This window comes from Platichthys flesus, chromosome 7 (assembly GCF_949316205.1).
Source record: "Platichthys flesus chromosome 7, fPlaFle2.1, whole genome shotgun sequence".
Taxonomy (NCBI): domain Eukaryota; kingdom Metazoa; phylum Chordata; class Actinopteri; order Pleuronectiformes; family Pleuronectidae; genus Platichthys; species Platichthys flesus.
This window is the reverse complement of record NC_084951.1, coordinates 23,700,692-23,724,875: the sequence shown is the minus strand read 5'-3', so window position 1 is coordinate 23,724,875 and position 24,184 is coordinate 23,700,692. Positions and strand designations below refer to the sequence as shown.

Genomic DNA, 24,184 nt, shown 5'->3' with positions numbered 1-24,184 from the left:
TATCCACATTTGCATTAAGACAATGAAGTTTCACAATTTTCCGAGGTGACTTGATTTAAGCACATAACTCCAAGCTGTTTATGAAAAACTGAAGTCTAAATACAAACATTATATGTGGATAATTTATTTTAAGCAGCCCATTTAATATACATCTTTATTTCTCTACAGTTCACCTGTATATGCAGCACTTTTTTTTTTCAGTCTTCCTGAACAAATGACCAATAAATTCTACATTTGCCATCTCTCCCTTCACTTAAAAACCTCCGGCTCTGCTGCAGATGGATCAGTTTCCAGTGAAATGCAGATGTGAGTGTGTTTAACGGGATAGAAGGAGCACGGGGAGCCAGCGGCGCAAATCCCATTCAAACAGGTGTGAGGAGCAGGACGGATCCCAGGTGCTGCATGTTTGATCGGATACGTGGCCAAACAGGATAGCACATTGATAGCTTCTCCTTTTTTTGTGTGTGTGTGTTAAGGTGTTGAGCAACCCAGCATCCGAAAATAGTGCCGGCTGTTAGAAAAAGTAGGTCGATAGGAACTGAGAGCGACGTTTGTTTTCACGCTTTTTGTCTGTGTTCTTTGTTGTTAAGCGAGGACTGTGGTTTCTCTGCCTTTCCGTCGGTGGAGAGGCTTTTACGCACAGGTGGGAGAGACCCGCTCAGCATAGGACAGCCCCCCTCTCTCGGCTCCTCAGCGGATGATGTGAGGAAGTGACATTTTTTCACCGCTGCGGGTCGGGACAGCACTGCTCCTCCTCTGCAAACAGGTGTGCTGCTGTCCGGGTCACTTCTGCTGCCGGGGAACCACCGGGAGGCTGCGCCGTCCCCCACCACCACCCACCAAGCCTCCAGGACGCGGGACAGAGCGGGGACCGGAGGAGGACACAGAAAACCGACCCGTTCAAGTGCGTTTCTTTATTAGCCAGGGCTGTTAGAACGGGCTCTCTCTCACACACTCACACACACACACAGAAAGAGAGAGAGAGCGAGAGAGAGAGAGAGAGGGGGAGCGATGGCAACGAAAAAGGCGTGCGTGGATGCGCCCAAGAGGAGCCGGAGTCCGGTCGTGCTGGAGGCGGAGATGTTCGGTGAATTTCAGGACTGGTGTCTCCGGACTTATGGGGACTCCGGTAAAACAAAGACCGTCACCCGGCGAAAATACAACAAAATCATGCAGACACTGTTGCAGAGCGACGAGTCGGACGGCGTGTACGTCGACAACAGCCACATCAACGCCAAATTCAAATTTTGGGTGAAGTCGAAAGGATTTCAGGTCGGGACCAACGTCCTGGGAGAGCACAACAAGAAAGGGGCGCCCGGGAAACCCGTCCTATACGTGCCGGTCAAGTCAACGGTAAAGTGTGTGTGTGTGCATGTGTGTCTCTCTGTTAGTGTGTGTTGGTGTGCACGAGATGTCCCGTTGCCGCCTGTATAAGTTGTCATTATTTCAGGGCTGCACACTCACACTCACACATGCAGCCTGTCATGTTAATAAAAAGATAAACTTGTGGTGTTTTATCGTCCCGGCTCGCCCTCGTCCTCTCCCCGGTAGAGATTCACTTTGTCCACATCCCGACCAGAACGGCCCCTACGTCTCATCCCCTGCTGCCATAGCAACGCCGGTGCCTCCTGGCAATCGCAAATCGTAAGAGGGACATGGGGCTGTGATCATCGCATGCGTCCCCGCTGAGGGCGAAGTCCCGTCCGGGGGTGAAGCATGTCGATAACTGGAGTATTATTTTGTGTGTTTGAACCATGGTGCCATTTATGGGGGCTCGTGTCGTCCGGTGGGGGTGATGCTGTCTGTATGTGTGTGTGTGTGTGTCTGTGTGTGTGTGCGTGTGGATGCAACGGCATGTCTGTGCACGGGTCGGGTATGTCAGGGTATAGCCTCCAGTCCGGTGTGCCCTCCTATAGAGAGAAAGGGACGAACCACCCGGCACATGACAGATCCAACATTTCTGAACATCGGCAGCAGCTTGTGATTGTCAGTGATCCCCGCGCGCCCGCACTGTCCCATCCAAACCGAGCAGAACGAACCGTGGCCGTGCCTCGCCAACATGTATTGCCCCCCCCCCCCCTCCCCTCCCCTCCCCACCCCCCAACTCGCCCCTCCACTCTCTCTTTTGAGAAATAGCAAATATGCGGTTTCTAAATACCCAAACAGCCCATGATGGGGTTTCTTTCTCAGAGACATGAGCCTGTAGTGAGTGTGTGTGTGTGTGTCTGTGTGTGTCTGTGTGTGTGTGTGTGTGTGCAGCTTCTCATTGTCCTGGGCAGGATGCGGATGGCAGGCACTCGTTGCTCTGGCAACACCTGTGTAGTCCGGGATGGTCTGTCTCTGCTGCATCCGAGCCTTTTGTGCGCGTCCCAACATGAAGCCGCGCGAGACCAGTGTTTTATCTTAAGAGAAACACGTTTAGATTTTTGTCAACTGTTATTAAAAGATTAAAGAAGAAGAAATAGTGATGTCTGCATGTGATATAGAGGGAGGCGGCTGTGCGTAATTGGAAACCACGTGAGGGGCTGTGGCGGAAACAAAAGGGTCTGCTCGGGACCGATGTCGACGCACGCCCCGGAGTGAGCGCTCACTCTTCACCTGCACATGTGAATGCGGGTGAGGTGCAGAAGTCGCGTGTCACCGTGCACGAGCACGGGGCTGCAGGTGCACGGAGGGTTAAACCGCACGCTCCTCTTTTGTAAGGGGGGAGATCAACGTGCGCACGGTGGAGTGTCAGGCAGTGGCCCGGCGGCTCTCTCTCCGCGCCCATGTCTGTGTATGGTGATGTTGGCGCCTGCTGTGCCAGCGAGGAGACAACCACCATTTTAAAACAAGCATCTCCAGGGAACGATGCCCCCTCCCCTCACACACACATACACACACTCTCTCTCACACACACACACACACAAACACACACACACACATCTGACCTGCTGGGACACAGTCTCTCTGGACCAAAAAAAACAAAAACACATTTTCTGTGAGCAAACTGCAGGAGATATTGGCACCGATCACAGACTAAAGCCTTTGATTTCAGATGAATAGCACCGAGCCCTCCACAGGTGTTAAACCTGTGTGAGAGAGTATTTAGATTTAGGCCAAATGCCTTTACTAAATCCTGTAATCTCTCCTCAATATTATGTTTCCCTCTGGGCAGGAGGGCAGGTGCGATCTGTGTCCGCAGGTGCAGGCGGGGACTGAAATGTGTTGGTGATTAGCTTTTGTCTGTGGTTCTTGTCATTTCTTGTTCATATCAATTCTCGCATGTCCTCTTGTGCAATTTATTACACCCAGATAAAGCAAATGCATTCTATATAATAATAATAACTGTCTGGTTATAAATCATTCATGGAGGTTGAAATGTTCTGTTAATTGTTTTAGAGGCTCAGATTCTGGCCCATGGTCATTTTAGACGATATATAAAGGAGTTTGACAAACTAGCCGAACCACCTGTTAATCTAACAAACGACAATTCTACTTTTTTAAGTAGATTGTCGCACGGTAGAGCTCACACCTCCGCCAAGGCCCCATAGTCCCCTAATGAAACGTCTTTTATATTCACTAGATCCACACCAAATTGCTCATAGATATCAAAATAATATAAATATGCCTTTTTTTTCATCGAGACCCATGAGTTATCCGTTCTACCAAGGCCCAACACTTTGCTTTACTTCAGCTGCACAGAATTCCACTTGTAGATGTCAATGCCCAAACTATGTCAGATTTTATCCCGTCATGATACATGAATTACTCCCTGGAGAATTGGTGATAATGTAAAAAAATCGATCACAAAACGTTAACATTTTATCGGTTCCGACCACATTCGCACACAAATTTGTTCTGTCTTGGCCCATGTCTCATCCTTCCTTCAAGTTTTATGGAAATCCGTTCTGTGGTTTTTGCTTAAACCTGCTACCAAACATATCTTCTAAAAAACTGTGCAGCGCCAAAATAACGAAGGCAAGATTTATTGTTGGATGTTGTTGGAGCTAGGTGTACCTTATAAACTGGGTGGGTTTTGCAAGTCGGCCCTATTACTCCGCGAGGCCCATCTCACATCTGCTGAGCTGAGATCTTTCTCTGAGGTTAGATCTCACTGGAGAGGCAGAGAAAGGCTGAGAAAGTGTGGCTGACTGAGAGAACATGCTTTGTAGCTAATATCGTGAGGCGGGGGGGGGGGGGGGGGGGTAGCCTCCCCTTGACTCAGCTCCACTAGGGAAATTTAAACAACAAACAAAACATCAGCCAACACAAGCAGCTTCTAATGATGAGTCAGACGCCACAAATCAACCAATTTATAAGCATGTGACTGGATTAGAAAGCATGATTTTATTTGATTCAGCGTGAGTTCCTGGGTTTTATAAATAGGCCGTCCTGGGCCGGTGGAAAAGTGACGCGCACTCAAACAGACGTCTAAACACACAGACACACACACACGCACAATGGTCACTGCCTCCTCCTACGGCTGCAGGGCCGGGGGCGTGTCTCTGGAGCTGGAGCATTGGAAGCCCCCGCTGCAGCTGCTCCCAGGGTGTGCCAAGTTTCTGTACGGGGGCAGGCCGGGTGGGGGTAGGGATGGATGGTGCCTGATGTGCAGACAGAGAAGGTCTCTTCTGTGTGTCAGTGAAGCAGACAAGGAGGCTTCAGTTGTGTGGCAGGACAGAGGGAGCGGGCACAGTAGCACAGACTCAGTGCCGATGCCTCTTTTCAAGCCGTGCACAGAATGATTTCCTTTCTGTGTTGTCTCTCCGTGTCTCTGTCCCTCCTTCCCATGTCGTCTCGCCCTCTTTCCGCACGACTCAGGGCCCATCACCGTGCTCGGAGAATCCAGCCGCCCTGAGTGAGGAGATGCAACCTCGTTTAGCTCTCATTATGTCCTGATTAGAGGACGCCACAGAGGAGGAGGAGGGGGACAGGACCAGAAACAGACATGGAGAATCACCACAGAATTGTACACCACATAAGCACGAGCACTTCCCGGAGAGGGAGAGAGTCAGAGTGCAGCCAGTTTCAAAAGAGATGCTTAAACTGAACATTTTCAAATACTGCGTGCTGTTGCTTTTAGTTGCCATGCCTACCGATATCTGTAAATATCTCTGTACATTTATCACAACAAGGTTTTTGTGGACACGCTCTCTCACACACACAAACACACACACACACCGATAATGTTTATGTGCACACATTATGTTGCCACAAATGATGAAGCCACACATCAGCTTGTGTCAACCTTTATCACCTAACTTGTACAATTAGTCCAAAACAGCCAGAGAAGTGTCCTAAAGCTGAGGAGATTAAATGAATTGGCAAGGAGGGCTGCACCTTACAACTGTCGATTGATTAATCTGTCAAATAAAATGCCAACAAACAATGAAAATGTCCATCACAGTTTCTCAGGACTCGACCGGCCGTCCAGCCAAGAATTTTTATAGACTAGGCGCCTGAGAAAATATGAACTGTTACTGTCTGAGATGGAATTGAACCCGATAAATTAAGTGTTAAACAAAGACAAAAGATTATTTTTTGTCCAAATTTATAATTTTGTCAACAATCATTCTTACATTCATACAAACATTCTGTGTTCTAGCCTCTCAGATATAATGATTTAGCACTTTTTTCTTTTTCTGTGTAAGATTTGGATTGGAATTTGAAGACATCATTCGGATTATAGTTAAATTTGAGCATTTTTACTGAATATTTCCTGGATTTTTATAAACAAAGGAAGCAATTAATTAATAAGGAAATAATTGGCAAATTAATTGATGGATTTCAAAGCCTTGCAGTGACAGGACAGGACAGATTTGGCCACAGAAAGAGGTTTTTCAGTGTTAGCTTTAGAGGATTCATTAACACCATCAATGTAGAAATGAAAGATCTTTCTTGGGACGTCCTCTCCTCATGTAGAAATCATACACCCCCTTCTAATTTGCATTTTGGAAAATGGGCCCTAAATGTCTTTTCTTGCCTCACCCTCGACGAGGAAGAGGAACATCATCATTATTATCTGATTAATTAGTCCACATTTCCCCTGAGAGCTCATCTTTTGTGGAGGGGCCACAGAGTCAAAAGAATACGATCCCCTATTATCCAACAGCATTTGCATTAATGCCAATTTCTGCATAGTGAATCTCCAGTGCTTTTGTCAGTCTTTTTTTTGTTTCGTCTCCCTCTCTCTCTCTCTATGGCTCTGCTTATTAGGGGCAACACATGGGTTTGTGCTCACGGGTTCAAACAGCAAACCATCACCGACCCCGGACAGGAAACCACCGGCCACTCCTCATCACCTCCGTCACCAGAGCGACGGAGAAATTACCTGATCATGTGTGATGCCGAGTGACTTGATTTCCTCAGTTGTTTTATTTTTAAATTTGAGAACCTAAACGTGGAGACGTGTCGGCTTGAGTGGGCAGGACATCTCTTTGTTAGACGAGAGACTAACCGAGATTCACGGAGAGAAAATTAGTTTTATGACAATACGCGTTCATTTCAGATGTGGGGGTGACGAAATCCATGTTGCACGTATGTGGTAGTTTGGACGAGGATGTGTGCTGGTACAAAGAGGGGGTTGCTGATCGCATGCTCTGTGTTTCCTCCCTTCAGCACCCTCTCTGTTGCCATGGAGAGACCGCTCTTTGCTTTCCCATAGGAGGAGAAATTAACACCATTTTTAACTGGCCCGGGGGCCTCCCCCCTGTGTGGGAGATAGTCTGAGTTCTGCTCCACACACACACACACACACACACAAAGACAGAGAGAGAGGTAGTCTTTAAGAAGGCAATAATCATCCTACCTCACCGCTACTGTCACTTTTAATACCTTTGCAAGGCCAACATTTTACAAACTGGGACAACGTGATAATAGCCTCAAAATTGACAAAATGGATCCTGGGACGTGATGATGTATGTGCAAGTCATTAACATACCACTTTAGTCAGTGACTGGAACGCCAACAGTGTCAGTCTGCAGGGCCTGTGGGACCGTCTGTGTCTCCGGCTCGGTGGGATATTGTGGATGTCACACACTCTATCAAATAGTGTTCATCACGGGGGCAGCAGATAGAGAAGCACTCGCACACACACAGACGTCGGACAGAGGGCCAGAGCTAGGTGCACCTAATGTGGATTTAATGACGGGGCTTTATGTGAATTGAGGCAGAGAAGAAAAGATGACGGTGAAACGAAAAAGGAAATAGAAGTGGACGGGTGTCGCAGAATAAAAAAAAAAGGCCTCTTTTAATCACAGTTTTTTAAATCTTCAGTGTGAGCCTTCTGCACTGTCGTCCCCTTGGTGCACAGACACACACACACACACACACATAGAGACACACACACACACCAGATGCACACACACCACACACACAAGGCTTGTCCTATTTATGTGTCCATTAGCCAGTTGATAGATTTACGGGGCGAAGATGGGGCTTTAAAAGATGACCTGTTGTCACATCTGCAGTGAGATAATCTGAGTCATGAGTACTGTTGACACAGCCCTCTTGGCACACACATGCACATGCACACACACACACACACACACACACACACACACACACAGAAAGTACCTAGGTTTGATTGTACAAGTTCAGACCCATGTTGACCTTATATATGTTTTAGATTTTTGCACGCCTGACTCGTGTTTATTTGTTCACCCATGGATCTAATTTCTTCTGTGATGCGTCTCTGCCTCTGTCTTCCCCGGCCCGTCTTTGTGACCCAGCTGCTTCCCGTGAACCCCCCCCATCCCCTCGTCTTTCTCCTTCTCTTCCCATCCTGACCTGCCTGTGCCTAGGACGGCTCCTCTCTCCCCTTTAGCGACTCCCTGAGTGTGTGTGAGTGTGTGTGAGTGTGTGTGAGTGTGTGTGTGTGTGTGTCTGTGTGTGTGACTGCCAGCGGGGGTGGGGGCAGTCGACTCAACCCCTCCAGTCTCCTAGCAACAGAGCGGTTTGGTGCGGGACAGAGGGGATGGGGGCTGGTTGTACAGTGGCTGGGGAGAGAGCAAAGTCCTACAGGATTAGAAAGATGGAGAGAAGGAGAAAAAGGAGGAGACGGAGGGCGAGAGTTTTTTTGCAGTGTTGTTGGCGATTAGCGATGCTGACATGTCTCCTTTGCTCTTTAAAACGGCATGCTGCTGATGAGACCGAATATCAACAGCACTATTCAACAGCTGTTCTCCTCCGAGATGCTTCATCTACAAACTCCGCCCGGTAGACATGCTGCACGCACTTAAACACACACATGCACACACAAAAACCCACAGCGCGTTGTGTTTTCGAGGTGAATGTTTAACTCCCCGTCGGCTCGTGTTTGGAAACTGGAGCTTATCTTTGCAGGGGAGCCCGAGGAGGCCTTTAGGTAGCAGGACCGATGTGCTGGCTAATGGAAGAAACACAGTCATGCTCTGCAGGGTGTGAAAAGTCCAGTATTCAGGGTTTAGATGAACTTATTATGGAGTGTAATATTTATAATTACGTTTTTTCTTAGGCGTGTAATCAGCTGAAACCAAGACTCGTTTGTTACCTTTTTTAAATTCCATTAGGAGCGTTTCCTCTTCCACAGAATCCATGTTTCTACACAACGCACAAACCAAACACTGGATGCAGAGGGGGGGGGGGCCTTCTGCCGCTGCACGTTTCCTGAAGGCCACTATAGATTCTCCTACATGAATAAATGGAGGGTGAGACAAAAGGTGTTCAGTGAGATGCAATATGCAACTTCATTATGTCACTAGATCGACGGCACTAAACCTTTAACCTACAACCTGAGGAGTAGCCGCATATGGCAAAGCAAATAGCGTGGATCAAAGTTCACCTAATTGCGACTCCACATAAAGCCAGGCTGAGATTTTAAAGTAGTTTTAAATTAGATTTGACAATAAAAAAATCAAATCCTCACATTTTTGGTGTTTTCACTTGAGATACGCCTCAAATGTCTGAATGTTGAATAATCGACAAACCATCACAGCTCTATGGCATAAAAGTGTAATATCATCAATTGGATAATTAATCTGAGTAGTTTCACTTTCAGTTAATCAAATGGGATGATTCACTCCTTCACATCACTATAAATGTAATATATTTAAGTTAAAATGCAAACAAAGTGAAACGTCCCGTCACCTTGAATAAAAATGGGCACTTTTCTGAACAATGTTGCAAACATTTTGCACAATGTAAGTACACAAGTCATAAAATATAAAACCTAGGTCGATTTTAGACATGGTCAAGAATTGTTGCATATTATATTTTTAAGGGACTTTTGCTTTATTAGATTTAAGAGTGTGTTGTAGTCCGTCAATGCTGTTGAGTCCCCTGCGGCGGGTTTGTGATATTGGGCTGCGTAAATAAATAAAATCGATTTGATGTGACGTTTTTCAGACCAAATGATTGATCAATTAATTGAGAACATGATGTTAAGTTGCAGCGCTGGTGCAAACACATAACACGTTCTGATTCTGGCAGAATTATCCAAGCTCGTATCGCAATGCATATGTTTTATTTTCTGGGGCGGTGGGATTCCAGGTCAGAGAAAACATCCCCAGCAGGATTCTCGGTGTGTGTTGGAGGTTTTGTTGGGGTAGAATTCAGCGGAGGATGCAGCAGCCGTGTGGGTGCACTGCACACCCCACAGTTGTATGAGATTATCTAAATCCAGTGTGAATGGACCTGACACCATTGTCCCAAGCAGCAGCGGTGGCGGTGGTGGCGGCGGCGGCGGTGGTGATGTCACCCGGGGAATGATGATGATACTGCGATAGATTACAGCTGTGATGATGAGGTGGAGGATCGCTATTATTTCATTTATTATCATTACATTTAGCCCATGTTGACAGGGGAGGGTGGCTGGAGAGGGCGAGGGAGAGAAGGGGAGAGAGAGAGAGAGAGAGAGAGAGAGAGAGAGAGAGAGAGAGGGGGGCCGGATTAAAACAAACCCGCTCTGTGAGCTGGTTTTAGTTGCCATGGCAACGATCATTACCTCGCACTTGGGAGAGCAGGAGCAAGGAGAAGGAAGAGGAGGAGGGGGGGGGGGAGAAAGAAAGAAAGAAGGGACGGAGGAACGGGATGGAGACATGGAGGAGATGAGAGAGGAGCAATTGGGGAAAAAAAAAGAAATGTCAGATCTCAGGAACTGTGCAAAAATGTCAAGGAGAGAAGAGAAAAGTGTGATTCCTCGATGCCAGGGGGACAACTTCCTGAACTCGGGACCCTCCTCTCACTCAAACAGGGAAAGATCACCTAGAACCCGATCTCTGGATAATGTCAGAGCAGGTCTCATATCTGGAGCTGGACTCTGAAACTGGAAAATAAAACCTTATATGAGATCAAATCCATTTTCTCCTGTTACATGCTTGCTGGGGCATTTTCTGTTAAAACACATCAGCAGGTGCAGGGGGGAGTTACTTGGAGAAGGAGGTGGAGGAGAGGGAAGCCCCTTGTGGTGCAGTGGATGGAGGCTGTTGTCCTGGTGATCCAGCTTCCATGGTGTGTCACATGACCCTTTGCCCGGCACACCTGCCCGAGAGGAATCAGCGGTAGTTTCTATGGTGATAGGGTCAGCAGTACGGGAGGCGGTGGTGGTGGTGGTGGTGGTGGGAGGAGGGACTGGTCTTGTACAGTGTCGTTGATGTTATTTTTAAACATGGCAGACATTAGGTGATGGTTTGCCGACCCAGCCGGGGCCGAGACATCTCCACTTCTAATTTATAAAGACTGAACGGGAGCAGGACAGAACAGGTAGTTTCATGTCTTTCTCGGTGCTGGTGAGGACACCTTGTGCTCTGACTCTCTGTGACCACATGACCCCATGACTCATTTGGCTTAAAGATCCAGCTCGCGTCACACGGATGCATGAATCTGTGTTTGCACATGTTATATCAGACACTGTAGATCAGACAGACACAGTTCTGTAATCCTGAGGTGGGACATAGAGCTAAACTTGTACTCTTTGTCCTGTTTCAGTGTTCGGATGGTAATTCAGCCCAAGACAACTCCTCCCTGAAGCGTGTGGCTGTGGTTGAAGACTTCTTTGACATCATCTATGCCATGCATGTGGAGATGGGTGCTGACCCTGGCCGAGCACCCAAGCACGCGGGCCAGAAGAAGACGTACAAAGCGGTGAGTAAACACAACCAGGGACCACCCAGTGTGGCTCCTCGCTGACAGTGATGCTAACAGAAGACAAATTCTATTCCCTCTTGGTCCTGCCTCTGTCCACATCAACACCACATGGAGCAGCTAGTGGGGAAAAAGTGCCGAAAGCAAGGCAGGTGGATGTTGTGCACATACAAACCCCTCAGGTGCTGGAGAGGGAGGAGGAGGATGAGGAGGAGGAGGAGGAGGAGGAGGAGAAAGCTGCACATGAAAAACTTAAAGCTCCCGAAAGCTTTTTTTGTTTTACAAGGTCTTTGTCAGGAAAAGATGGATATGAATAAAAAGCAGGCTACACTTCACTGATGTACTGTACACAACATTAAAACTGGTCCATGCAAGCTGGAATATTCCGGATACTAACTGAAAAAGTGTCACAGTAGATCAGTAGGGTCCAATTGACACAAGTTCTCGACCAATCACAAGTCAGTGTCAGCTGTCAATCATTATGTTTCACCCAATTCTTATAGCATCAAATTACTAAATAAAACCATATAAACACATAAACATACATCTAACATGTTCTTTGATTGTTTAGTGTGGTCCATCTAACAAACCATTTACATGAAAGAGGTGGAATTTATTACCTATACTGCAGCCGGCCACCAGGTGGCGATTCAGACTCCATCTCATCTATACAGTCTATGAATAGCAGATATTATGTATATGACATTTACCTGATGATCAGTAGAAACATAATTGAGAGAGCTTGCAGATTCAAAATTTCTGAAGAACTCTCCTTTTCTGAGGTTTTAAAGAATCCCAGTTATTTGAAAACATTTGAAATCCCAAACCTGAAACCAACTTTGTAAAATAAGCTCTGAGAACATAATGCTTACATTTTAACATCAGGACTCGGGAACAATCATCTATACCAGGAGAACACAGCACTTCACAGTCACACTGAGGAATCACAGTCAGTTAATGATGCAAACTGAGGTGTGGTCCCGTGTCAGGTGGGATGTCCTGACAAACTGAGAGGCTTTGTGCCTCTCTATGTTGGCTGGCAGGGTTCGGGGGGGGGGGGGCCTAGCAGGACGTTGGTACTCCTCCTCTCTTCCCTCCCCCCAACAATTGAAAAAATAGTCATAGAGCCAATTCCTCCTGCCCTGTAGAGAGGTCCTGTCACGTCTCATAGTGTGTACCCTTTTGAGGAGGCAGCATCACTGGGGCAGGGCATAATATGGAACTGTCACTGTGGCCTTCTGGGAGGTGCACGCTCCTCTGGGTGGCCTTTCCCTCTCAGCTGCCTCAAGGGGTTGTGAGGGGTGGGGGCAAAGGGGATGGGGGAGCTGTGGCAGTGGCAGTGGCGGTGGTGGGCCGGTGGGGGTGGGCACCCCTGCTGCCTCTCCATGGTCACGTGAAGGTCGCATTTTACAGGGAAACGCCAGAGGGGGTGAGGATGGGAGGGTGGCATATCATCGTAGACAAACAGAGAAGGCAGGCTGAGCATGAGAGAGAGAGAGAGAGAGAAAGAGAAAGAGGTGTAGATATGAGTCAACGGCACCTGAGAGAGCAGGGAGGGAAATTAAAAGGGAAAAGATGAACACCACTTGTGTTTTAAAGCAACAAAGCAGAAATGTGAGGAGGTCTGGAACTGGAATGAGGCCCATCCCGAAGCATGAGCGATCGCCCACAGGGAGGACTCCTCCTCATGCCACGTCAAGACACCACAGAACCACTGACCTCTGACTTTCACACGTGCATGTGGCCCAATGAAAAAAAAAAAAACACCTGCACACAGTTTGAGCTCGGCCACACAGCCTGAGCCATGTTTTATTTTGCCATAACTCTGTGTCGTGTGCTCGCTCCCCTGGCACAGATCGCAGAGACCTACGCCTTCCTGCCCAGAGAGGCGGTGACTCGGTTCCTAATGAGCTGTGGAGAGTGTCAGAAGAGGATGCACATCAACCCCAGCACTGCAGAGTTCAAAGGTAACGGAGCACACAGCTGACCTGTGGATATCCCGCTCGCTCCGCAGACATCATTAACCGACGTGCTATTTTTGAGATCAACCTTTAAGAGCAGCCGGCGCGCTCAGATGCGTTTGACATACTGACACGGAGAAGGGTTAATTACTGTGTTGCATGCTGAGGTTTAATAAGCCAATCGGTCTTTTAATTCATTATTCTTCATTGTAAATTATTATAAGATTCATAGAGATGTTTGAGATGTTCTGTTTGTTGGCAACTGAATAACACACATGGTAAATTCTCCCGGAGACATTATAAATTGTGAGCTTATTTCACTTTGAAGAGTTTCTGAATCAAATCGTCATTAATAAACCATATTGTGTGTATCCATCACCGACATGATGTAACAAAGACTCAAGAGGACCAGGATCTCTGGGACGGTACAGAGCCGCTGTATGATCACCGAGTCCCTCTAGTGCCCGGCGTGGAGACTGCAGTCAGCTCCACAACCACATGTTTCAAATCCATGTGTGATTCCACCTAGATTTCAACCCTTTTGCAGGATGTTGCAGCAAAGTCTGTATCGCTCAAAGGGTTCGCTTATGCCAATAGCTAAACATTTTCTCACAGACGTGTCCAGTGAAGAGTGAGAGCCACAAAAAATGAACGTCTCCAGTTTGATTCCAAATCCTTTAACTGTAAAGAATTAGTAGAGAGCAGAGATAATCAAACTGGTAGAACTGACGGACAGGTGCATGATGCTGTTATATCAAAACATGACACATTTGTTGATTTCATGTGACTCACACTGATAGCATTATCTCTGATGTCTATTGTGAATAAAAAAAAAACAACATGAATCTGTTTATAAACAACAGAAACTGCAGAACTCGCTTGAGAGTCTTCACATGTTTGAGTTTTTGTCAATTTTCAAGTATTCCAGTGATACCTGAGTGCTGGTATCATCGTTGTACTGGTGCTAATTAAGGGTTTGGAAGTTTGGGGGTGTCACATGTGGGGCCAACCGTGTAGCGAAACCTTTACACTTTAATAATATGCAAATTTAACTGCCATAACCACAAAGCTATTTTAATTATTAATGTTCAGTTTCGGTTGATATTAGTTAAATGTGTGATGACACAGTTAGTTTTTGAAATTTGCTTCTGGTGAATAATGTGAAAAAAGTGTGTTTTCACCCACAAATTACAAATATAGTCGTCAAATAATCACAGAATCTGATCTGGTTGAGGGTAAACTACAAATATAACATTAAACATTTCTATAATTATCAGTTTGATCAGTTTTTAACATTACTTTGGGTTTATATTCCATCTATAAACTTTTCAAATGTCTGTTTGCTGTTTAAATCTCCAAGTAGGTTTTGTTCTAATTCCAAGTACAAGCCCTGCATTAAACACCTCATTATAAGTATACGCAACAAAATTGTTCTTGAAATATGAACGTTAAATCTTCCAATTATGAATTATGGCCCTCAGCAGTGTTTCAGTATTACATTAATGGTTCATTAATATTGATGATTTCATTTTTAAGAGGTAATAGTTGGTCATTGTTCAGCTAGCTTGAACTATCCTGCATATTCTGGTATAGATCTACATAAATATAAATGTAGTGTCAGATAGTGAAAAGTCAATATTTCTCTGGAATGTGATTGTTTTTTAAAATCAAATTTTTCTGTGCCTTTCTTTTTGTTAGAAAATGACAGACCTGCCTCCCTGGTCCCGGACCTCATTGATTACAACATGCCGCTTACTGCCACCTACCTGAAACAAATGAAACTGCAGTGCATGACTGCCAATGAAAGGGTAAGTGTCTTCTTTCTGCGAGTGGACAATGAATGTTTGTGAAGAATGAGCATGAACACAGAGTTTCCTGATGGTTTCATTTGAAGAATCAGCTAACTGCCAGGCCAACTTGTCGTTTGGTCGATAAATGAGCCTTTCAAGATTCTAGATCAAGCGATCACAATAATCAACAATCACATTATTACACATAACAAGAAAAGAAACAAAACAAACAACCCTCTCCCCCCAAAAAAAGTTTCATCTATATATTTGATTGCCTTTGTGTTTTCTCATCAATTGTAGTTTTTTATAATAAAGTTTAAGGTTAAACTATAAATTATAAAGCCTCAATTACATGATTTTGCTGCAATATAAATCATTGCAGACGATACATTTATTTTTAAAGCGTACATGTTGGTATTGAAAATGTACTGCTCCCTAGTATCGGTAACACATGGGCCCCTGTATCAGTCAGGGTATTGAATCCTCCACTGTGAATCTCTCCTTATTCACCATGACTGTGTTTGCTGCACAAGTCTTCTGCTCATTGTCCTCTGAGTTCTGTCCTCGAGGCTCCAGGGAACGTGGTCCTGTCCTTAACTTTTTTTAACTAGTCCTCCTGCCGGGTGGGAGGAGATCAGTGTCAGATGTGGATTAGTGAAGCTTCAGTAGATGTAGTGACGTCACGTGTGAGACCACTCCCATGTGTGGCTGTGACACAAACACTCACTAGCCCCTGTCACTAAAGTGCAGGGAGCGCCGCTCGGAGATGATAATGTAGCCCTCACTGACGCATAATTAGGATTATCCGGAACAATGACCCAGGCTGTGATTCGTGGGTGAGTACAAATTAACAAATGCTCCTCAGACTGTTGGTCGCATCTGTGTGTGTCTCTGTGTGTGTCTCTCTATCTTTCTATGTGTGTGTGTGTGCAGGCTGAGAATGAAAGTACCAATAATTTAATAATGAACCATGGGCTCTGGTTGGTTTAACGTTGTCGTGATTTGTTCCATATCTGAGCTGCCCTGTGTTCCAGCTCAAAGCAGCAGTCGGTTCGACAGTGTCACACGTTCGCTCTGTTTGCAAAAGCACATGAGCAAAATAATATTTGTGAGTGAGTATCTGTTCGGTTGCAGCGACTACAACTCTGTTTGCATATTGTTTTGCAGAACTTGAGTGTTTGTGGAAGTAGACGAGAAACTTTACCTTCTCTAAAGTCAATATTTTAAGAAATTGGGCGATAATATCCTGTTTCAGATTTGTTTTATTATTGTTATTATTCTCCCTGTGGTTGGATTCAGGCCTTGATGTAGAAACACCACCACGACTAAAACTAAAACTAATGATCCTTAGCGCACACACTATCACACATTATCTCTCATTTAGTCAACAAATTATTTACTGATATTTGTGATATCTGCTTATCATCTTTATAGTGAGACACTAAAGTTGATTTTATTCTTTGCCTTTATTCTTTGTAAACCGTTCTGTGTAATGATCTTGGACTCAGTGTTAAAACTATATCCTCCTATTGCATCTATAGCATGAATTATTTGTCTTCCTGAAGTGTAGACATTTCCGCCTACTTTACGAACTGTAATTAAACACGCACTCACACATTTGTGTGTCTCTCTCTCTCCCTCTTTAATGCAACATGGCTCACTTGGTACCTAATAGAGCTGTCACTGAGCATTTTGGTCCTCCTCAAACCCCGTACAGAGGGACGGAAGCCTATTCCCAGGAGTTTAGGCCTATTTGTGTGCTCGTGTGTGGAGGAATGAGATGTAATTCTGCTCTGCTCCGTCACATACTCGTAGTCTTGCCTCCTGTGACTAAGATGCCAGCTGACACATGACGGCGTGCGGCACAGAGGCCAAAGAGAAGTCGCCCTACACGTTAGCTTAACGTATACAGCGGGTCTCTGTGAAGCTTAACACGGCCTCTGAATAGTTTGTGAGATTATTCCGCTCTCCTCTGCTAATCCTCGCCACCGTGGTTCACCCATATTCGTGTTACTCTACAGCAAGCATCTCTAGGGTCTGTTACAAACAGCAGTGCTCCGAGAAACGTCCGACGTAACAGGGAGGCTGCTGCCAGAGTTCAGCAAGTTTTATTTAGAGACTCATAAAAAAAATACTGCATAGAAATTTCAATATGTATACATTTATAAGGACAAATCCATGAATTTCAAACAAAATCTAAAATTTTAAATTGTGGCTTTTCTTTTTTCAGCCATCACAACAGGAACTAGAATGACATTTACTAGAATGACATTTACTGGAGAGCAAACTTCTTCCAAGGCCAAATTTCACACACTAATAGATTGTAGTTCCCTAAATTTGCCTGATTTCTCATGAACTCTCCTCTGGGAATAGTAAATCCTTATCTTGCAATGCTAAAGATAATGGCTGAGAAAGCAAATTCTGTCTTCTGTCCCCTGATCCGGATCTGCACCAAAACCTGATGATTCTATCCTGAATCCTACCACATCCTTCCATTTAGTGGTTCTCTGTTTACTTTTCTTTGTGTACTGCCAAAGCAACCAACAAACAAAGGGACAGGGGTGAAAACATAACCCCCGTATTGGAGGCAACAATTCCAGAGTACATAAGAGCAGTGTTGTGTTAAGATAGACTTTTAAAAAACTCCTTTAACAGCCAAAGAGACAAGAGACTCACTGAGACAAGAAGAAAGGCTGATTATGTGTTTCTCTAAACTAGAAAGTTGGAAGTTAAAACATGTCGGTACCGTCCCGCGGCTCATTCAGTTGCTCCTCTGCTTCTGTCTCTCTTCAGGACGACAGCTCGGTGAGCAGCGAGGACATGAACGGCATTGAGCCCACATGGGTCGCAGCGGAGCAGCCCCCAGTGCCTGAGCCCAGTCCACCCAACGGGGAGCGAGTCAGCAACCCTGCAGCCGCCATTAAAGAGGAGGATGGTAAGACCGCGGCTGCGATGTGGCACAATCTTTATTGTTTTTTATTTCCTCTACATCTGGAAGCTGAAGGTATCCTTGTTAAAGCAGGTACAACGCGGGGCAGTAAACAGCTTGCCTTGTTCTTAGTGGGCTAATCCAAATAAATCCACTCTTACAGGGGGTGGGACACCAACCGCAGCCCCAATCCTTTGTGCACCCCTCTCTCTCAGGGTACTGGGCTTAGAGAAGTAGGACAAAGGCCGATATTTAACCTTCACAGATTACACACCACGATGGAAAAGACGGAAAATGGGGCAAATCGTTAAAAGAGAATTACTGTGTTTCAGTGAATGGAGGTGTGCGCGTGACACACGTAGAAATGATCATGTGAAATCAGCGCTTAGCCATAAACTGGGTTAAAAAGCTGTAATTTGCACACACCGGGGAGTGACGGCTCCCTTCCCCCCATCCGTCCCTCCTCACCCCCCATTTCTTTCTCTGTTTGCCGGTATAACTCCTCAGATTCTCCTCTTTTTACCATAACTTTCATTTATCCTGACAGTTGACCCCAATACCCACTTCCGTTACATTTCCATAAAGCACAACACGGGGCGCTAAGTTTCCTCCCCCTGTGGGAACACACCCCCTCAGTAGAAATAGTACAGTTTGTAGTAAACAAACACACATTAATGCTAAATGCTGCTGATGACCAACATCCACTCAGCTCATCCGCATATCTGCGTCTGCACCCCGTCCTCCTGTCCCCTTCCCCTCTGCCAGATGACGACTCCTCGGAGAGCGGCAGTGCCAACGGGCCGCCGGCCCTGACCTCCCCGGAGGTGCTGGCTGCGGGTGGGAACCCCCCAGATGGTGGGGCCCCTTATGGGGAGGTGACGGAGAACGGTCTGAGCGCTCCCCTGGACTTCAGCACCACCTCGTCCTCGTCCTCCTCAGAGGATCAGCAGCCGGTCAATCTGAGCGACAGCCTGCTGCCCGTGGGGTGCTCGCCGACAGACCCCACCAGGAAGTACCCCGTCAAAACAGAGTACACCAACAAGGTGAGTGCACGAACTTCATCTGAGGGATGAACACAAATACACAGATTTAGCTGTTGCTCATCTATAAGCAAATCGTCTGTATGATCTACAATAATATTTATGTTTGGTGTTTCCAGTCTCCTCCGTACAGCTCAGGAAGCTATGACTCTGTGAAAACTGAACTGAGCATGAGCGCCGAGGACTTGACCTCCGGCCGGGCGCAGATAATCGATGACGACGACGATGATCACGATGACCACGATGACAGCGACAAGATTAATGATGCTGAGGGGATGGACCCCGAGAGACTTAAAGCCTTCAATGTAAGTATCCTGTCTGACTGATGTAGTGTAATTACATTTATACACAGTGACTACAACAAAGTGCTTTTTCTTATATCTGTGGCTCTGCCCTCTTCTTGAATTTGCTCTTTTTATGTGTAGATGTGTAGATAATATTAGACATATAAATAGAAAAAACTCACATCCAAACTCAGTGTCGTCCGATATTCAGTTTGTTCTGTGAAAACCAATATTTATTCAGTCTAATGGGAATAAAGGAGCATGTGATTTAAAAAGTGCAGCCATGAGTGAATAAGCAGGGAGTAGAAATATCGTCCTGCGTATGAGCAGTGACTCCATTTTCACGGCTCCTGTTTTCCTCACCTCCCCCTCCCTCTTTATCCTCTCTACCTCTAATGCACCCCCATCCCCTGCCTTCCCTTTCCTCTCTTTTGTTTTCAACTCTCACACCCCTCTCCCTCTCCCCACCCTGCACCCCCACTCCATTTTTTCTGCTCTACATCCTCTCCTCTTCCACCTCCCCTCCCCTCCCCCCCTCTCTCTGCCTCTGTCAGATGTTTGTGCGTCTGTTCGTGGATGAGAATCTGGACCGCATGGTGCCCATCTCCAAACAGCCCAAGGAGAAGATCCAGGCCATCATCGAGTCCTGTAGCCGACAGTTCCCGGAGTTCCAGGAGCGCTCCCGCAAGCGCATCCGCACCTACCTCAAATCCTGTCGCCGAATGAAAAAAGGCGGTTTTGAGGTACAGAGTCCCCCCCCCCACCATACCTAAAATATTGTCTCAATGAAAACAACACACCTTCTTAAATCAATAAAAATCAATAACATGAAAAAATCCATTTGCCTCCTGCTTCCAGATCCGACCAACACCTCCTCACCTCACCTCTGCCATGGCCGAGAACATCCTCGCTGCCGCCTGTGACAGCGAAACCCGAAATGCTGCCAAGAGGATGCGGCTCGACGTCTACCAGTCGTCGGTAAATGTCTTGGCAGTTTGTGTTTTTGAATGTGCCCAGCAGGGAACTTGAGGAATGCACTGGAACGGCCATGGATCATTAAAAGCCTAACTTCACCCCCCCAGCTCCAAGCCCAGCTCCGCCCAGTTTAATAATTTTGAAAAATGCTAAAAGAAAGTGGGCAGGGAGCTGAGAGAGGGGGATGGAAATGTGAGTTGCTCAGTTGTGTTCTCCAACCAGATAAAAATCTGGAGCAACACAGAATCACAAGGCCCCTCTGCCAGAGAGCTGTCTAGAGGTGGAGCTCTCCAGAATCCCCTGAAGCCGTCATTAGTGTGGTGGAGCACCATCGTGGTCCTGAGCTGTATCAATCTGACCCGCCTGGCCTCAGTCCCAGCGAAGCCCAGAGATGGAGATGTCAGAGCCGAGGTTGTGATCTGTGAAAAAATAGTGATTGCAAACGTGGTTATCGAGGGACTGTCCTGCCATCGGCAGCCATTTCTGAGCCAGGCGAAGGTCTGAGGGAAAAGATTGAGTCCAGTGTCTGCACAAGAAAGTTAAATAAAATCCTGGATGTGCTCATTTATCTGGATCCGGTTGTTTCTTGGTTTATCATCCACCCCTCAACAAAATGTCATGTATATCAGCTTTGTAGTTCTTGTGTAATCGTGCTGACAAACAAACGCTGATGGAAACATAACCTCCTCGAAGAAGATAATAACTAACAAGAAATGTCAACACCAGCGTTGTCGTGCTCATTGTATCATTTAGTTTGCAGCTGCACAACATAAACCCAAATATTCTGCTCAGCACTCAAACCATTTCGTGTCTCGTAGGATGAGCCAGCCTCCGGGGACAAGTCCAACTCGAGGGACGCGGCCCCGACAGCATTTTCCATTTCCAGTGCAGCTTTCGCCCAGGAGCAGCTCTACACCAACGGAGGCCTGAACTACAACCTGCGAGGATACGGGACGGTCGGCAGCAACCAGCAGAACTCTGGAGCTGCACAGACCAATGGTGAGGAGCTTGTACTCTTTAGAAAGAAGTTTGCATAAATCACAAAAAACCTGTTGAGATATACGGCCTGAAACTAGACTTCTACATTTCTGAAATACTATACATCTCTATTTTTCAGGGTATTTAGTCATTTCATAGTTTAATATTTTAATTAAAACATATTTAACTTGGTGAAGATGCCTTCTGGCCCCACGTCATAGTCTCTAATGTTTCTTGGAAACCAGATTCAAGAGCTTCTGGTGATGAGGGCTGAAGCCAGTGTCAATGTTCTGCAGTGTTCTGAAAACAGATTGTGCTTTGTGTCCACAGGTCCCACAGATCTGAGTATGAAGTCCGTCGGCCCAAACTCTTCCTCCAGCTCCAACAGTCACGGTCAGGGTGGCGGCGGGGGCGGAGCCTCGGCCCAGCTCAGCCCCCCCGAGGTCACGGCGGTGAGGCAGCTCATCGCCGGGTACCGGGAGTCCGCGGCCTTCCTCCTCCGCTCGGCAGATGAGCTGGAAAGCCTGATTCTGCAGCAGAACTGAGTAATGAGCCAAACCGTGCCAAGACCCCCCCCCCCCTCGCCTGTCCATCTCCGCCGCGCTGGGTCTCACATGTTTGGGCAGACTTTCATATACAAAGACACAAATGTAGACGAGTGATGCCGCAGCACACGGTGGGTCCCGTAGGTCCGGCACCTTCACTTCTCTCCCACGCGTCTCTGTATCTGGACAGGCCGGAACATATCACAGGCTGAAAAATGTTTATTTATGCATTTGGTTCACCTTGACCTTAGTGCCCTCTTATCTGTAGCCATCCATCCCATTCAGTTCCTTTTACCACCTCAACCTCCATTTGTCTCAGGAAGCGATGATCTATGTGAAAAAAAAAATGACAAAAAATCTTTGTTGGTACACAGTGAGTACCAGAGGTGTTAACTTAGCTGTGACCATGACGCCACATTGGCTCGTTTGTGTAGATTCTTCTGAAATGAATAGTTAAATATCAGTGAGTTAGTGTCTGTACTTTGTCTCTATTTTTACACGGAAGTAACATATGCTGTGCAGTGGCATGATTTGATCGGGTCGAGTCTTTTTTCTTAACGATAGCAACACAAATTCATCTTTGTTTCATGGGGGGAAAATTATGGAGCATCGCTTGGTTGAAGTCCGTAGATTAATCGCTGCTAAATCCACTGACCTGTGAACCTCAACCGCTTCTGTACGACGTGCAAAAAAAAAACTAAAAAAGGAAAGAAACGAAAGAACCTGAAAGTTTCGAGTGGTTCGGTGGAATCTTTACCTCGGCCCTGCTCGTGGTCAGTGAGAGGCAAAGACTCATCACCCCACGTGACTCGATTTGCAGTGATTTTATGATAAATATTTCTATGGCAGACAATTTCTCTGAGCTCAACAGGCAGGAGGCCTTTGAGACGCCTTGGTATGCAAATTGAGGTCACAGACACCTGTCAGGGACAAAGAGGAGAATGAACATATCGTTTAGACTCTTGGTTTATAACCAGTGCTTCGGGAAAAAGTGGAGAAAGGTGCAATATTGAGGGTTAATCAGTAATAGTGTGCTTACTGGAAAGACTGTCAGAGTCGCTGAGGGGAGAACTCCACCACAGCTCCCCCCCCACCCTGCCCGCTGCAACTGTCACGCTGTTAAAAGAAAAGAGAAACGGTTTCCCATGCAGCATTGTAGCCTCTTTCAATGTTGTTGTGTGTCGTGAAACGCCGATTGTTTATCTCCGACCTCGTTACTGAGGCACTTTCATGTGTCCGGATCAATCCTCCGTAGAAGTGATGAAAAGGAAAACGGGACCTGGCAGAAAAATTAGACTTGATGTTGCACGTCTGTTTTTATTTATTTGTTTTACTTTCAAGTGATTCGGGTTGGGGGGGGGGGGGGGGGGCTTGTTTATTGTGTGTGAAGGAAATCGTTCTGTGGGTGTTCTCCAGTTAAAAGTGCACATAGAGCTCACACTGTAACTGACAGGCAGATGAAGGCAGTGGTAAAAGACGCCATAACGACCCTATGGCTGAACCAGGTGCAGTGAGAGAGTGTGTGTGTGTGTGTGTGTGTATGTGTGTGTCTGTCTGTGTGTGTGTGTGTGTGGGCTGCTCAGACAAAAGAAACTCCTCCGTCCGTCCGTCTGTATCGTCCCCTCTGACCTCAGCTGTTTCAAACCCATCTCGTCAGTTCTCATCGATACTGAAAACTCACTGTTGGAAAAAAGACAAAAAAGAAGCAAGAGACAATCTTTGAAAAAGATGTAATCGCATCACAGTTTACTCTCCTCCCAGCTTTCTGCTAGTGTGTGTGTGTGTGTGTGTGTGTGTGTGTGTGTGTGTGTGGTCTGAGGGCACACAAAGAGTACTCAAAGCAGAGCTAGAGCACAGTCTCACAACAGACACTTTTAATGGTGAGTCACTCGGCACAAAAACACTTGTCTAAGTGTGTGTGTGTCTGTGTGTGTGTATGCGTTTGGTGTGTGTTTTTCCTTCTTCCTTTCAATCCTTTCGTTTTTGCGTTGATGTAAGCGTTGTCGTCGGTGTGTCGATCTTCTGTTTGTGTATCAGTGGAGTGACACAGTTGTACGACATCTATCTGTGACGATTCAATTCAGTCGGCTGAAACATTCCAAACTCAATGACTCTTCAAGCGGCCACACGTGGCTCACACCTTAGTGATTTGTCAAAGTTTAGAGAGTTATATATTTCTGTATTTATCACAAATCTAATCATATTTATCACAGATCAGTTTATTTCAGCATCGTCCACCCGAGCTGGATTCACACACATGATCCTAAATAGCTCATTTTATCTTTTCACCATCACCTCATGATTGGGCTTCATCACTTTAACGTTTAAATTCTATGATCTATTGCAAGTTTGGAAGCACTTTATAGCTCAGGATTAAGGAAACACAACACAGTGATGTGAGTCTGTACCTCGTTTGGAAAATCAGCCTCAGATCAAAGAGGCGATTACAACAAAGGAGCGTTTTACACACGACTCGCGATCACAAGCATTTTCCATTCCACTTCATCAGTTTGAACTCATCGGGTTGAACGGTCCACGTGAGGGATGTTTCATAAAGGAGGCTCACAGGAGAAGCGTCT

General features: G+C 46.2%; 1 protein-coding gene across 1 annotated transcript; it reads left to right on the top strand.

The window, feature by feature from the left end:
- The first annotated feature begins 675 nt into the window (after positions 1–675).
- Positions 676–22,961, top strand: nol4la (nucleolar protein 4-like a). Its single transcript, XM_062392928.1, has 11 exons — positions 676–1,353; positions 10,948–11,103; positions 12,959–13,070; positions 14,763–14,872; positions 17,648–17,789; positions 18,549–18,826; positions 18,943–19,128; positions 19,662–19,850; positions 19,966–20,085; positions 20,901–21,081; positions 21,391–22,961. Exons 1-11 carry the CDS (start codon positions 1,012–1,014, stop codon positions 21,603–21,605), a joined length of 2,031 nt encoding a protein of 676 aa, XP_062248912.1. The 5' UTR covers positions 676–1,011; the 3' UTR covers positions 21,606–22,961.
- Positions 22,962–24,184: the final 1,223 nt, after the last annotated feature.

Bases quoted from the DNA above. Each gene is read 5' to 3' on its own strand.
- nol4la (XM_062392928.1), top strand. From the start codon at position 1,012: ATGGCAACGAAAAAGGCGTGCGTGGATGCGCCCAAGAGGAGCCGGAGT. The intron at 17,790-18,548 runs GTAAGACCGCGG...CCCCTCTGCCAG, and splicing joins CGCCATTAAAGAGGAGGATG to ATGACGACTCCTCGGAGAGC. The intron at 19,129-19,661 runs GTAAGTATCCTG...TGCCTCTGTCAG, and splicing joins AGAGACTTAAAGCCTTCAAT to ATGTTTGTGCGTCTGTTCGT.